This window comes from Lepeophtheirus salmonis, chromosome 7 (assembly GCF_016086655.4).
Source record: "Lepeophtheirus salmonis chromosome 7, UVic_Lsal_1.4, whole genome shotgun sequence".
NCBI lineage: Eukaryota > Metazoa > Arthropoda > Copepoda > Siphonostomatoida > Caligidae > Lepeophtheirus > Lepeophtheirus salmonis.
The window spans coordinates 2,810,222-2,827,720 of NC_052137.2; the positions used below are offsets into that span (position 1 = coordinate 2,810,222).

At 32.6% G+C, this 17,499-nt stretch overlaps 1 protein-coding gene across 1 annotated transcript; it reads right to left on the reverse strand.

Annotated features, from left to right (window-relative positions):
• Positions 1 to 733: 733 nt before the first annotated feature.
• Positions 734 to 1,228, reverse strand: LOC121121613 (monoglyceride lipase-like). The gene has a single exon (XM_040716574.2). The coding sequence runs from the start codon at positions 1,226 to 1,228 to the stop codon at positions 734 to 736; it is 495 nt and encodes a 164-aa protein (XP_040572508.2).
• Positions 1,229 to 17,499: the final 16,271 nt, after the last annotated feature.

The following is a 17,499-nucleotide window of genomic DNA, read 5'->3' on the forward strand; positions in this document are numbered from 1 at the left end:
GAAATCATGGATATCAGCAGAGACTTGATCATCAGTCAAACGTCAGCTTACCGGATTATAAACCGATGAAAATTTGTGTAAATGTTGCTAGAATGATTGGCCTTGGAAGAAAGGGTAATTATATTAGAACCCCTGTCGGGAAGACCATCAAAGATTGGTTTGTAGGAAATTATCTACAGTATGGTTAAAGGGATGGCGAGGAAGATGAGTATGTCAGCAACAAGCATAAATAGGATAATCAATGTAAGCAATGGAGCAAAGTCAAGGACTAGAAGGGGGAAACACATTCGATTAATGGCAATGCAAAGGAGAAAGGCTTGTCAGATCAAAGTTTTTCCTCTCAGGTGTTTGGTGGATAAAAAAAAATATTTAAAAAAAAAAAAACTCCCGTTGTCATGCAACCTCTATTAATTACAATAACACATATATAACTACTTTACTCTAATTATGGAAAATGTTAACATTGTTATTGTATGTTTATTTTTATTTGCTTCTAATTTAATGTTAATAAATTAATCTAATTTTTTATTATACACTAAAAAATCAATCTGAAGACCACATACCTTAGCAAAAAACCTTTTATTTTCGTTTTATTCTACATAATGTCATATAAATTATAAAGATTCAGACCAGGCACAAAAATATTGTTGTATGGTGAATTATAGCAAACACAGTAGGGGCTAATAGATATATATATATAATATAAATATGTCCACAAATATCTATAAATAGGTTAAGCAAACTTTTGAGTAAAATAAATCCATGTAACAGCATCTGAAATAGCCTCTTTCTTCGTCGACGGAATGTCTATGTATAGGTGATGATAGGCTCCGTCATACATTTTGATATGCTTCCTTCTTGATCCAACAGAATCAAAGAGACTCTGAGCACTCAATGGATCCGTAAATCCATCACATGCACCTTGTTGAATAAAGAGAGGAACTTGGATTTCATGAGCCCTTGATTGTAGTGTTTTGATTGTTTGATGAATCAGATAAGTAAATCGTGCCTTCAGTCCAAGTTTTGAATAAAGAGGATCCTTTTCCATTCTTTTGACCTGATGAACGTCCCTCGTGAGCTGATTCAAACTCATTTTTACTATTTGATATGAAGGATAAAAGTAACTCAGGAAGGGTAGAAGGAGATTAAATAGAGGCTTAAAATATAGCTTCGACAATCCCTTGAATGGAGGAGCTACAAGAACAGCTCCTGAGAAAAGATCCGGCATCTTTTTTAAAGCTGTGAGAGCAATGAGTGCCCCAATGGAATGACCAATGATAAAGAGGGAATATTTATTTCCATATTTGCTCTGTGTTGTAACAGTGATATCAAACAAAGTACATTCAATGCACTCCCGGAACATATCCTCCTTGCTGTCTGAGCTATATCCATGTCCAGGATGATCATGGCCAAAGACAATATAACCAAGACGGACCAAGTGGACGGCAACATCTGAGTAGTAGCCCATGTGTTCACCAAGGCCATGAGAAATAAAGACCAAGCCACGAATTCTGAGTATAGGATGTGACCATTCACAACGGAAGAAAGTAAGGCCCTTTGGTGTGGTCATATAAGTTTCCCTGGTTCGAACACGCATTTTATTATACCTCAAACTACAAATGATGTGCTCTAAAATTCCCAAACATGACTATTATCCATTAACTCCACTGTAGGAATAAAACAGAGTTAAAATATTGAATAACACAATTCTAGGTATTTATAAGCTGTTGTAAGTAGACCAAAGATATGTATATATGTACTTATTGAGTTTAATTAAATATTTATAACGGAGAACTACTGATGAACAGGTAAGAGGTAAATTAATGATGGATGCATTAAATTTTAATTGAAATTAAAAGTATTCAGATGTTTCTAATCTAAATAAGTAGGGTAATTAAGACCCTCTTCATATTTTTGGAATTAAGAGAACTTCAACTTGAAATGCATTTGAATAAATGAGTATTTGATTAACTAATTGTGCTGGATATGTTCCATAACTGCATTCCTAATAAGTCTTCTTTTTCTTCTAGTCTAGCTAAAAATGAAGCTATTAATTAACTAAAGCTAGAACTTAGAACTTAGTTCTAGCTACGCACTTTGTACTTAAAACTTCTTGTATATCATCTCCTTGAATGTGGTTATGACAACAATTTCAACAGTTAAAATGATGTATTTAGTAATTAAGTAATTTCAGCTGTTGTAGTTTACATAATTGATCAATAAGGACAGTCCTGGGACTAACAATGTTCATTAGGATAATATTGATAGAGCTGCAGTCTCTCAACCCGATAGAACACTATAATCTAGTCACTTTAAGGTATGGGCCGATCATACTTGATGCTAATCTATTCTATATGAAGTACCACAGATGACGTGATTTTATCCTTTTTCCCTTGTGAATTGATGGAGGTTATATATTTAAATATACGTAGAGTAATTCGTGATAAACTTCAGCGCTTCTAGTGGACAAAAAAATATATCATTGTAGGCAATTAAATTTGGAAAAAATTGATCGTCTGATAATCGTTTCATGACATGTATTTAGCTTTAGTTCTAAAGTATCAGATATATTTTGGGTTCGAAGATGTTTTCCATTAATTGTTCAATGTTTCCCTATTAAGACGCTCAGACACTCAAAAACGAACAGCTGCTTCAGATAATGGATTTCTTATAAAATACCAATAAGGATCGTCGAAAGACAAACAAAATTAATCAGGACCGGGAAGTTTTATATACCGATCCAACACTAAGAATTAGTCATTTTCAGGCTTGGGCCCCTTTACACTTTTTTCATTCATTCGTTAATCTTTGATGTTTGAAGTATCAGAGATGACGACATTTTAAACACTTCCCCCATAATATTTGTAATAAAATCCCTATTGAGAATGAACTTTGTGAATCAATGGACGTTGCATATTTAGATATATTTAGTAATTTGTGATAACCTCGGCGTTCGTTGCCAGGGGAAAAAATATTCCTGCAACCAATTAAATTCCACAAATTGGGTTTAACCTTGGTCCTGGTTTAAAAGATGTAATTTGAGTTTAAAGATATTTTCCAATATTTGTTCATTTTTTTCCCCCCTGTTCAGGGGCTCAGACGTTCAAAAATGAACGGAATGCACAAATGGTGCTCATTTTTTGTTCAATATCTAAGCCCCTTCGTTTTTAGAAGGACTAAACAAAATAAAACAGATGGTTTTGGATGAAATCTATTGTAATAAATAGTTATTTTCAAATTTCTATAAACAGATCTACGGCAAAAGCTTTAAAAAATCTGTGATCCATTGTTCTTTTGAAAAAGCATCACTATATAGCTATGAGTTAAAAAAGAAGAAAATAAATCCGTATACATAGAAATATATTCAAAAGGTAACATGGAGATAAATTGAGCATGAAACAATAAAAGGTTAACGAAGAGTAACGTTAAATTTGCCAGAAACATGATGATAAAAAAATACGTTTTAATATCCATATATATATTATTATTTATAGCCGACTCCTTGGAAAAAGGCTATAAAAACCATTTACCTGTTTATGCATTTATTCTGAACTTTTGTAAGAATAACAAAATAAGATTTAGCTGATACATCACATTTAATGTAAGTAATTGAAAACAGATGTTCAAACTGTTGAACTCCCGAGTACAATCAAAGGTTTCGAGAGATCATCACACTTCAAAATACATAGCAATTAATTTAGAATTACAAGTTTGACGTCATTGTTTACTTTTTAGTTTGTAATACATAGAGTCAGTTACTTTAAATCACCCATGGAGGGGTAAAAAATATGACCTACCTGCATATCAAAAAAAGAAACTGAAAATCATTATAGTAATCCTGACAATTTGAAGAATGTTGTTGAAGAGAGGAGCATAGCTGTTATGACGTTTCGTTAGATTTGCTACAATCGACTACGAGAGAGAGGAAAATTATACAAATCCTATTCCATGTTTTGCAAGGATATAGGTAGATATTACTCTGATATTGATCCTCAATTTTACTCTGTGACAGTCCAACAAGGACTTCACTTATAACTCTGCAACAAACCTCAGTGTCACTCTTTATCTTTAGTATACTAGTAATTACTTTAAACTTGGATGTTCTCTCTTTAAGAGTACAAAAATAATAACAACAGCTTTTAAAAAATAAAAAATAATGTTCATGTTATATTACAATCAGTTTCACATTCGTTTAAGGGCATATTTTCTACAAGAATGATCATATTATGTATTTTTATTTGTAATTTTTATTTTTTTTATTTGTCAATTTTAAATTAAAAAGTTTTTGCAGACATTTTGAAAAGAGCGGTAACTCCACTAATACAATTTGTACATCTTGTAGAAGATGATTAGAAATTACAGTTTATTTTTCCATAACGCCGACTAAGTCCTTCACAACCACTTTCTAGCGATTGCGAACAGCAGCAGCAGGCGTTTTAAACACCCTTTTTTTCAAGACAAAGAACTCTCCCTCAACAGTGAGTTTACCTTGACTAGCAAACAGCAGCAGCAGACGTTTTGAATAAAAACAATTGTTCAAGACAAGCAACTCCCCCTCAACAGTGAGTTTACCTTTAAATGACATCCAGAGCAATCTCTCCTTTCAAACTACCACCGTATGAAGAAATCATGTTGAATATGATCAGGGCTTAACGAAGGTCATAAATGTGCGGAATAAAATCCGTCAACTCCGAGGTTACTCTCATAGAAGCTTTGGACGATTCTGGAAATTATCTTATGCCTGTGGAAGAGCCCCTATAATGAATACTACGACAGAGTAGACTCCAAAAGAGGGTACTATGGAGTTGACCAATTGTTGTTTTTACATAACCAATCCTGTTGCATAATGTGAGGACTAGGGTTGTGAATATGGGGTAAATTGAGGGGAGTGTAAAAACAAGCTTGAGAGAATGATAGTATTATAGTAACTATGAAAGAATGATGGTATTATAGTATTATTGTTCAATCTTTTGATTAAGATATGATAGTAATGAAAACCGTGAGTATTTTTACCATGTTTGAAAATCAAAAATCAACATGGTAACCCTAACAATTTGAAGAATGTTTTGGAGGAGAGGAAAATGATAAAAATAAGGACATTTTCTAGAATTACTCCGATATCGATCCCCAATACTACTCTGGGTCCAATTACGACTTACAATTATAACTATGCAACAAATCATCAAGGTTACTCTCCGTCCTTTATGAGCACAAAAGAAAGGTGCATTCATGTTTTGAATATATTGGAATGTAGTAGTAAAGGACGTTCACTCCTCGGGAGTTAAGTTATTTTGACAACAACTGAGGAAAATAACATTCATTCTTCAGATTACCAATTCCAAAAGAAACTCACAAAAACGCGTAACGCGTAGAAAAATGAACTGAGTTATGTTCCTTTTCTTGATTTTTATTCAAGATTATTTTTATGTTGATTCACCCCATATCTACAATATATCTATATAATACATAAATTTGTATAGAGAAAATTGACTTTTTAATGAGTATCGTCATGTATCATACTTGATTGCTTTAAGAGAGAATTACACGAGGTTGAACATTTATTTTTTGTTATACATAGATGAATCTGTAATAATGAAATATTTTATACACATACAAGTTATGTGCTGTGTCAACATAAAAACAATATTTTACAAAAATCAAGAAATGGAGAAATCCCTATATATTATATATACTTTATAGAGTTGAGCCCAAAAATATTCCTACTCTCACAAAAATGCAAAAAACATAATTAAATGTTCAGATTGGATCGACAGACTCATTTAGAATATGCATAGTCAATCAAAAATTACTCTTAATAATAAAAAATCATAATGATTTTCATAAATATTCATACCCAAAGAGCAAAATGTCTTAATACTTTTTTAAATTGGCCTCTGGCTTTCTTCAAATATTGAATACGCTTGGGATAAGTCCTTACCAAATTAAGGCAAATACTGGGATCGATTTTGTCCTACTTTTTTTCATAGAATCTCCAAAGGTCATAAAGATTTGTTGGATATCTTTTCCACACGGTTTGTCCATGTAGTCCATAGATTCTCAAAAGGGTTCAGCTCGGAATTTTAGGCTGGTCAGTCTACGAACCTAACCTTATGTTATTTGAGCCATTCTGGAACTTTTTTGGATATGTGGTTTGGTCTTGCTGGAAAGATCAGTATATTTCAAGCTTAAGCATCTTTGCTGATTGACCCTGATACATTTAAGAAATCTCGATGTAGTCTTCCTATTTCATGATGCCCTCAATTTTGTGAAGTTGCCCAAATAATGATACTTCCACCACCGTGATTCAGTGTTGAAATAGTGTATTTCGGGTTCAAGAATTCGGGTTTTTTCTGACGCCAAATCTACAGATTCTGGTTGTGGTTAAATAACTCCACCTTTGTCTTGTTTGACTACAGCACACCACACCAAAAGTTGAGTTCATCATCTTTGGGGTCATTGGCATAATTCACACTGGCCTTTATGGGCCTGCTCTTGATGAGTGATTTCTTGGCACACATCCCTGAACCCATTCTTGTGCAAAAACCTTTGATCGTCCAACCAAAGTTCATGTTGCTTTTAACCCCGGCTGGACGGATTTGAGAGTTTTTGTTAGATCCCTGGCAACTTATCGGACTGCATATCTCAATTGTGTTGAACTCAGCTTTTACTTCCTACCTTATCGAGAAAGATTCTTGAGATGACCAGTTCTTTTGAATTGGTGATGATGTTTTGAAAAGATGATTTTGGGATGGAAAACTTGATGGAAATTTCTTTGTAGATGTCACCTAGATTATGGCAATTTACTACAAGCTGGCGGATGTTGTCAATGTACTCCTAAGTCTTGGTCATGTTGAGCGTTGAATAAGACTGAAGTAACAAATTGGCTATTCACACTTTTATACCTCAGAAGATAGTTCAAGGAAATTCTTGATCTTTCGAGTACTTTGTAGAAGTCCCTTAATCTTTCCAGACTTCACCATGGTAAAAAAACTGGAATTTGTGTTTGTTCTTTTTACCTTTTTGGAGGTGGAATGAATACTTTTGAAACAAGAAAAAATTGCTTTTGAAGCATACGAAAATATTTTAAATAAGAAGTTGACATTTTTAGTCAATAAATAGTAGTTATTATCAAAAACATTACTAAAAAGAAAATTAAAATAATTTTTAAAGATTTCTGACTTATTATATGGCAAATATTGAAAGGGTACGAATACTTTTGGACTCAACTGGCTATATACAGTATTGGGACAATAAGCATGTATTATTAAAAATAAAGTCCATATTTGAAGTCTGTCAAAAAAGTTAATTAATTCTTTTTATTCATTATATATTTGTTAATGAGAAATATTTTTATAAATTATTCAATATATCCACCTAACTTTTGAATTAGAGCCTCCAAACGGGTTTTCAGAGCGTTGCAATAGTTACGACTATATTTTTCAGGAATTTTATTCCATTCACGTACAATAGCAAGTTTTAAAGAGCTGACATCATGATAGCTGGATTGATTCACCTTCCTTACCAAATATCCATTCGTAAAATAATCCATAGGATTTAAATCTGGAGAACAAGGCGGCCAAATTTATTAATGACAAAATTGTATATTTAACGCTTACCAATGTTTTGTTTGTTTGGAGGCATGGCGGAGAGCAGAATCTTGGAATAAACATACTTTTTATTTCTTGTTGTTATTTTATACGAACAAAACTTTACTATTGGGTCCAGGATGGTGCCTATCTTGGTTTGGTTTGAAGTCCCTTCCCTTTGGATAAAATTACTACCTAGACCATGACAAAGGGAGGTTTGACACGTCTAGTTATTATTTTCTTGGACGTGAGATATATTTTTAGCTAGAGTTCTATATCATTGATTATTTTTATCAGCCTCAACAGTGAAAAGCTTTTCGTCACAGAAAAAGAAACACCTACCTTGTGTGACTTTTTTAAGAAGGTTTACAACTCTTTCTCTTTATTTACTTCTGGAATCGTCAGAAAGCTGATGTTTGGGTCTTAAGGCTTTAAGATCATCCTTGACAATTCTTCTCATTGTTTAATGTTTGGGTCTTAAGGTTTTAAGATCATCCTTGATCAATTCTTCTCATTGTTTTAAGACTAATTCCTATTGAATCAGCCATCCTATTCATTGACTGAGCAAAGTTTCGATAGGTTCTCATTCTTACGGATTTAACGATTTCATGAGTCATCACAAGGCAAATTCTATTTTTAAGAGGCTTTGGTTGAGCTTTTCCAGTGGTGTCCCAATATCGTTTTAGAAATTTCATAAATCCCCCTTATACTTAAGTTCATCTAAGATCTAAAAAATTTAGAAAGCTTATTTTCTTTTTGATACAAGGAAATGACAGCTTCCTTTTGATTTCCAATCATGATCGACAAAGTATTCTTAAGGGTCAAATAAATCTTTTTATTCAATTTCAGCGGGATAGTATAATTTGTCATTTTTTGGGGCCAAAAAGATTTGCCGCCTATTTAGAAAAGTGTGCATACATATTGTCCAAATGAGATCAATACTTAACAGACATATTTGAGTAAACTATGTCCTTTGTATTTACATTTTTGGGATGAATCAAGAAACTCAATGATTTTACTTATAACTTAGAACCTATATTTGATTTATGAGACTTATAATAGCCCTGATATGACCTTGATTTTAATACTTTTCCACTCGTTCATAAGCTTTCTGACCCTGTAGACGGTGTACTTAGTGATCCCAACAATCTCGACAATTTAAGGAGTGCTGTGGCAGGTGCAAATCAAAGCAGCAATCCGATTTCTTTTTGCATCCATTTTTGTTTACAAAAAGGATAGGGACGGTTGTAATAGCTCATACCAAAGCTTAAAAAGTCAGCTGTTGCGTGAAACATCGGAATTTACGAATTAGAATCACTATATCTTGACAAATTAATCTATAGTAGTGGTACATCCATTTCGCGCGACTCAGTATTTATGACGTCCAGTTGACAAGGGGGGGATGGGTACCGATATTTTACCGATTTTTAGGATGGTAGGAGGGAGGGGCTATAGGATATTTTAGAGTCAACTATATGGAGAATTGATCACTGTTCCACTCATCAACAAAACCTTTTTTAAGATAACTAATATATTTACAAACACATACTACCATCAATTTAACACACTTTTCTATGTAGGAACTCCTGGTGAATGAAGTCTATGAAATTCGAAGAAGCATGTTTTGTTTTTTTAGGTCATAAGCAATTGTACTCTCACTACTCCAAACAAGATTCCATATCGACAAGTATCAAAATGAATCAGGAAACATAATACAAAAAATTAATCAAAGTGTACAATCAAGCTTATCCCCATTTAAAGAAGCAAGAATTTTACAAAAAGGCTAAAGATGAGTGGAACCCAATAAAAAGAGTCTCCAGAGGAGAAACAGATTATTATTCCATCAGTAAAGGCTAAGGCTACGTAAAGAAAATCAATTCAATCCTGGGTTATTAATTTTTAAAATACTACAACCAATTCAAGTGAAATTTAATATCAAACATTAACATGGGGAAAGGGCCTAAAAATTTAGGACGTACAATCTGAGGCGGGTATCAAGTTTTGAACCAACACAGACAAGAGGAGAGGGGGTCCAAAATGGCACTTTTTTCCAGACGTCATAAATGTTTGATCCCTTAGAAGAAAATCCCATTATCTTTTTTTTCTTCATATATAGAGATACAGCCCGATTTTTCATGGACAAATTTAAGGCTATTATAAGCATTGCATTAATTGGTTGAAATTGATGAGAATTACAAATTTAATTCGTGTTGGAATTTAAGAAAGAACCTTCAGTTTTCTTTTGTGTTGATGGGCAACATATATTATTTTTCCATAAAAACTTTATGACACTGGCCGTGACTTTTTGTGGTGCCTAATATTATGTAGATATATGTACATATATTAATCTGTTTATCATTCTAAACTTTTGGAATAAGACATGAAATAAATCATCAACGCTAAAAAATGAACAAAAAAGTTTTTCTTTGTAAATATCATATAAATTATTTTATAGATACAAAAATACACGCTTTGGTATAGAACTTATATTTGACGTAAGAGACTAATGTTGGCCCCAAAATGGCTCATTAATAATAATATATATCAACTACCCCTTCTTGAAGGCTCAAAGCTGATATTTTAAAAACATAAAATAAACACATTTCCTGTTAATCTTGATGAAATTTTATAAAATGGCTTTAAGAATACAAAAAGACTTAACATCTCCATTAAATACAACTTGACAGAAATGATATACACTAATATTTGAATTATATCAAAGTAATATGTATTAATAATATACTTTTTTTTTCTTGATCTATTAGGGATAATTAGAGAAAAATAAGTTTTTTTTGCCAATGTAATAGTTAATTTTTTTCTACAATATAGAAATAAGCCTGTATAACGATGAAATAGCATATTTTTAATTGATATTAGGATCAGATAAATAATAAAACAAGGGAAGAGAAGCCTACAATTTTGATAGACTGTAAGGTTAAAGTCCTTTAAAGGGATCACATGAACAATGGTGACGTCACGTGAAAATGTATTATACTACATAGAGTTGTATAAAATATGACTAGAGGATTCATTTTTATTTTTTTTTAATTCATCAAGATGTTTTCATTAGCATTCCATATTGAAGGGATAATATTTAATTATTGAGTATGTGAGTGTGCTAATGAAAAACGTAGTGTAAAACTGACAATTTCTCTCTTGTAGAGTTATCCTCTATATTAATAAAACAAATTATGCTTGTTCATCAACGCTTAATAGCTCTGGGCAATGCCAGTTACTATAATCAAATACATAATAAATAAAAAGTTCCTTGTATACTTTTTTGAGGAAAGTCATATCCTCAAGACTACAAGCATCAAAGAATTTTAACTATAGTTTAGAACCTCTGTTTGTTTGAAGATATTGACACCGTTACAGTCTTTCAAATACATAAAATCTCTCAATTTATCATTCTTTTATTCTGAAGATCAATTGTGAATTCTTTAAGAGGATGATTTCCGATACACCGAAACGGTAAATAATAATTGGCTATAATTTGTCAAAAAATACAATTATAATCCAAACTCAATTTAAAAAAATATATTATGGGTCGCCTTTTGGGTTGACGTGCCACATATAACATTGTTTATTGTGGAGTCTTTGAAATTAAGACATGGATAGTGATGAAAATCGTGTTTATTTTGGGCATGTTTCAAAAAGAAACCGAAAATCAAAATTATAAACCTGACAATTTTAAAAATTTGTGGAAGGAGATCAGCATAGCTCTTATTAGGTGTTATTGGATCAGTTACGACAAGGGAAGAGGGATAGAAGGAAATAAACAAGGATATAGACAAGAATTACTACGATGTCGATCCTCCATTCCACTCTGAGTCCAACAAGGATTTACTATTATAATTCTGCAACAAATCCTCAAGCTTATTCTTCGTCTATTACGAGCACACACGAATGTTCACTAAGGTTTTTAATATAATAAGGCCGAGTGATATGAATTCAAAAAAAGAGATGCAACTTTGTGAGCTATTTAATCTCGTTGATAGTCACAGTAAATACAGTGGAGAAATAAGGGGACACGCACCATCTTTGAAAAAAAAGAGCTATGATTCATCCATAAATATTCCTTTCTTTCTATCGATAGAGTTTTTTCCATTTCTTCAAGCCTCAACTAAGGGTCACTATTCTGATTCATTAATGTACCATAAGTCCTTTCAAAATAGACTCAGCATCCCAGATCCGTGATTCCTTATAATATTAAATATATAAACAGCACAAGATTACAGATTACTTGTTTATCATTATTCCTTTTTTCTTCTTTCCTAGTTATTAAATTATAATTGATATGATCAAGAACCAAAGTAAATTTCGAACCGAAAATAGAAAAAAACATAAAAAGGCGGCGAAGATGTCATGCGACAAAATCTCCTGGAGGAAAAATTACAAGCGGAAAAAATATATGGGGCGAAAACGTAAGCTACAAAATTACGTAGAACCGTGTGTACTGTACATATTGTTTTGTACAAAATAAACATATTGCGATCTAAGAAAGTGTAGTCGTTTCAATTAAATATTGCAGACGTTTCCGTATAGCATACAGGGTACACTGTATTTTGTGGTAGTAGGTCAAAACGTGGACTGACATAACGTCCAATGGACAAAACGTCGAATAGACAAACAGTCGAAAAGACAAAACGTCGACCGATAGAACGTCAACAGAGAGAACCTCGTCCGGAAAATATTACATTTAAAAATATGTAAAACTGTTTCTACGACATTTCACAACAAACATTTCGAGCCCAAGATATTTACCCCGCCACCCCTACATAAACTAACAGTAAGGTACCTCTACAAACCCCTATTTATACTTCAAAATTTGGGGTTATTTTGAGTATTGCCGGGCCTCAAAATGAGATGAAACCCGAAACAGTCTCAAATTTCGGGAGCCCTTTCGGGGTGTAAATGAAAGTGGGCTAAATTTAAATAGTGGCGGTGGGTCATCCCATTTTGGGGCCAGGCCGTACCCGAAAACAGCTCAAACATTTGGAGGTACATATGGGCTGTAAGGAACTCTTTGTGGTTGCTTAAATAGTGGCAGTGGGGTTTATCCCCTTTTGGGACACGGCGGTGACTAAAAACACTCCTAAATAAGGGGCACGGGGATGGCCCTTACTGGTAGTTAATATGGAAATTGTGCAGCTGTGTTACGTTTCAGTTGGGAAATGTTTGAATGGGAAATATTACAACACCATTTGGAGAAGCCTTTCATTTTATATACTACAGTCGACCTTCTGTCAGTCAACCATTTTTGTCTAGTCGACGTTTTGACTATTCGACGTTTTGTCGGTAGACATTCTATAGGTTGACGTTTTGTCCACGCACCGTATTTTTTTATCCCTTATGTATATCATATCATATACATGTTTTGATCTAAGAAATAACAATGTAGTGGTATTAATGAAATATTGCAGGCGTGTGCGTGTAGCATCGAATATTTAGCACTGTTTGCTATTGTTATTGCTCTATTATGCATATCATAATTAATATGCACTCTTTTTCCCAAGCTCATATTATTATTCATCTTTTCTTGAGGCGAGAACACATGTGAATGAATATAATATTGAGAAACCATGGTAGTAGGTCAATACGTAGAGCGACAGAACGTCGAACGACAAAATGTCGAATAGACAGAACGTCGACCGTACAAAACGTGGACTGGAAAATATTACATTTCAAAACATGAAAAACAGTTTCTACATTTCACGTCCAAGGTATTTACCCACAACCCCTCCATAAACTTACAGTACAGAACCCTCACAAACCCACATTTATTACTTGAAATTTGGAGTCATTTTGGGTACCACCGGGCTCCAAATGAGATGAACCCCACCGCTGTTAATGAAATTACTTTTAAGGGCCCCTTTCAACACCCAATTTATTCCTCGAAAATGCACTTTTATAACGTTAATACATTTTAAATATTCATATTTAGTATATTATTTTCTTATACATATAAAATAGACATCCCCCTCCCCTACATAAGCAACAGTAATGGGCCCTCACTCCCCCTCCCCCATTCATAACCCTAAAGTTGGGATGCTTTTATTGTATCGACGGGTTCAAAAAAGGGATGAACCCTACCACCGTCAGATAAGTTACATTCAAAGGCCACTCCCAACCCTTCAATTTCTATATCCAGGAAGTTGGGGCTGCTTTCAAGTACCGCCGGTTTCCTAAACAAGATGAAATCCGAAACAGCCTCAAATTTACAGGGCCCTTCGAGGAGTCAATGGGGGGTAAATGTAAGAAGTTGTGGTGTGTTTTATCCCGTCTTGGGACACGGCAGCAACCCAAAACAGCCCCAACATTTGGGGTGTAAATGAGGGGTTGTGAGGAACTCATAGTGTTTGCTTAAATAGTGGAGGGGGCATCATCCCATTTTGGAACAAGGGGATATCTGAAAACAGCCCCAACATTCAGGTTGTAGAAGGGGGATTGTGAGGAGCCCTCACTGGTAGTTTATATAGGTGTGGTGGTGGTATTTCTCAGGAGGGATATGTGTGAATGGGATTTATTGCAATACCATTTGGAGGATCCCCTTATTTTATATTCTATGATCGACTTTTTGTCTATACGAAATTATGTCCAATCGACGTTTTTTCGGTCGATATTCTATCGGTCGACGTTTTTCCATGCACCGTAACCATGCAAGGGTGTGCTCATGAAAAACAGGGGAGTAATATTGATTTCTTTTGAAGTTATATTCTATATTAATAAAGCAAAATTCGTCTTTTTGACAACCTTTTTTGTAATTACTCCGGGCAATGCCGGGTAATACCTTTAATATATAATAAAAAACAACTTTTTTTGGAAAGCTAGGTCTTGAACATTAGAAAATATTTTACAATAAAGTTGAGATGATATCATTATCTTTCTATTGTTAAACTTTTTATATTTTACAGTAAGCTTTATTAGCAGTAATTTTAGTAAAGAATAAGGATCAAATGTTTTATATTAAGAAACATAAAATTCCATGAAAAAGAATACCACTTTATGGTTTTGTTATAATGGAGTGTAATAAAAATTATAAGGCCCTTTGCTTCTAAAGTCATGATTGCTTTTAGTATTAAAATTCAAGAGACTTTTTACGATGGTCATAATCGACAAATTACGTCCTTAAACTAAAAGGAACAAAATACTTCACTTAGATACTTTTATCTTTCAACATCCTATTTCTATTATTCAAAAAATCTTACACACATAAGTCTTTTAGAACACTAATTGAAGATAAGTAGTTATTATTCATCCTTTGCTCATTAGATAATAGTTTAATATAGTAATTAATACACATATAATCTTAACTAAAAGTGTTGACACCCATCTTCCAAACCTCTCAAGGGACTCACTTACAACATATGGCTTCTTACTTTGCTTTACATTATTAATGAAATAATATTTTTATTTGGTTATAAATCGATACTAATTAATTTAATTAGCGATCCACTACTCCAATGTCAAGATAAATTACGGCGTTACCTTGCTAATTTTGTTGGCAGCTGTCAATTTACTCGTCTAACTTAATATGTCATGAATATTTCATACTTTATTCTTTTCGATAAATAAACAAAGTTTTAACTTATACTAGTTACAGGAATACAATTTCTTGTAGATCCATCTATATATATACGGAAAAAAAATCTCCAACCTATAAATATGTATCCTAAGAATCAAATTGAATTTGATTCTGAGGATCTATTTTTGTAATAGGTTAATTTTAATGCTTTTTACAAAGTGTTACAATCATCCAATGTAAGCCAAGTATGCTCTCTTCTGTTTGATAGCTTGTTGCCAACGAGAATCAAAATTAATAATGCCCTTTTCGTAGAAGCCCTTATCCCAATCAGCAAAGAACTCGGTCAAAACATTTTCATAGGTCTCTAATGAGACCTAACTTATACCCCCAAGCGTATTGGCCATAGACAAGAACAGGTAGTAGTCACTTAGTCCCAGGCCTGAACTGTAGGGTCGATGCATAACAACTTTTTATTTAAGCTCCTTGAGCTTCCTTGGCATCGATAGAAATCGCATGAGTTCATGTCTAGGCTGCTTTCAGACCAAAAATTCGGTTTTCAAAAGTGTAGACATTTTGTGGCAAGACATCCTGTACTTTTTTGGCCTTTTTGGAAGGTGTCATTTCTTCCTGGGGCTATTCCATCCATCAAAAGAAAGTAAATTAAAAGTGCAAAACCAAATCATTACAATGGAAGCTGGATTGCCCAGGCATGCCAAAGCCTTCAGCGCTGTGTTGCCGAGGTTATCAAGTGAGGTTCATTGTGAATAATTGAATTTCATTAAATGTAGCTTTCAAATTATACAAATGTATGCTTCTACCCCCCTTCCCCATCTACTTTGTTCGTTATAAGCCTTTAAAGATTTCCCCAATTTATCTAGACCATCCCATTAAATCATAGCCATTACCTTCCGGATGAATTCATGATCCCTTGACTTCTTGTTTATATTATGTAATATATATTATATTCAATTTCCGCTCAATCCTTATTATTTTCGTAAGTGAATAGAATTAGAATTTTCTGGATCTTTCTATACAACAACGAAACATTCCTACTAGAATTATTAGTATATTATACTAATAATTCAAAGTAATGTAATATAAAGAAGTATTTTGACCATTGTAAATGTGATATCTCCCTCCTTCGCCCAAGCAACGCCCGGTAACCCTTTGCTAATATTAATAGAATATCGTTTGCTTGATTCTAAGCGAACAGTATCAACATATTTAAAAAATAATAAATTAGAATTTTACAAGAATATAAATAAAATATTCAATTAATCCCAACAAAATTTTGGTTTATGAGCTGTGAATGGATAATTACTTAATTAATAAAATAGGTAGACATTTAGCATTAAGTTATATATTATCTAATTTAATATAATATTTTAGTTATATAAAGGTTTGTTTGTTCTTCCGCTAATAAAAACGCATAACCAGGGTATTTATTTCAAAAACAGAGAAAGATACAGACTTTGAACATAATAAAAGGTTTTCAAAATTCTGAGTTACGTACCTAAGGATGTATTTCATTCTGATCAGATCAGATTCCTGGGCTCTGGTGAGGAATTTTTTTTTTTTTGAAAATAAATTGATTTTTTTTCTAACGCAAGATCGATTCCCTGTGTCTCAAAGTTTTTTTTTATGGTATTGGTTGTTTATTCAAGAGTTTCAAATCAAGGGTCTCTCAATGTATTCTACGCTCCGAAAAAGATGTGAATCTCAGCCCTCTACCTAATCAAACTATTCAAAGATATCTCTCCACATCCACTTCACGATTCCCATGCATGATATGCAGCAGGGCAAAAAATTAATTTTTTTGTGGATATCAAATTTTAAACTTTTTGTGAATAGCTATGGATTTTTCCTAAAAACAAATTAATATTTTAAATTTTTTTGCAAGAAATTTAATTTTTGAAAATAAATGTAAATTTTTCAACAAATTTAAATTTTTGAAAATAACTGTAAATTTTTCAACACTTTAATATTTGAAATTTATTTTCAAAAAAATTAACATTTGAAATTTTTTGTTCAAAAAAATCAACATTTGAAATTTACTTTTTGAAATTGCTTTCTGAAAAAATTGTAAAATTAAATTTTTTGGAAAAACAATTTCAAAAATTGAATAATATTATGTGAATAACAGTGGATTTTTGAAAAAAAATTCCAAAAATTTTGAATTTTTGTGAATAACTACCTATAAAATTCTAAAAAATGAACTATTTAAAAAATTTTCCAAAAAATTTAATATTTCATTTTTTTTTTTTTCCAAAAAATTTAATATTTCAATCTTTTTTCCCAAATAATTTAATTTAAATTTTTTTTTGTGAATAGCTAAAAGTAAATTTTTACCAAAATATTCCAAAAAACAACCCCCCCAACCAAAAAAAA

Bases quoted from the DNA above. Each gene is read 5' to 3' on its own strand.
- LOC121121613 (XM_040716574.2), bottom strand. From the start codon at position 1,228: ATGCCGGATCTTTTCTCAGGAGCTGTTCTTGTAGCTCCTCCATTCAAG.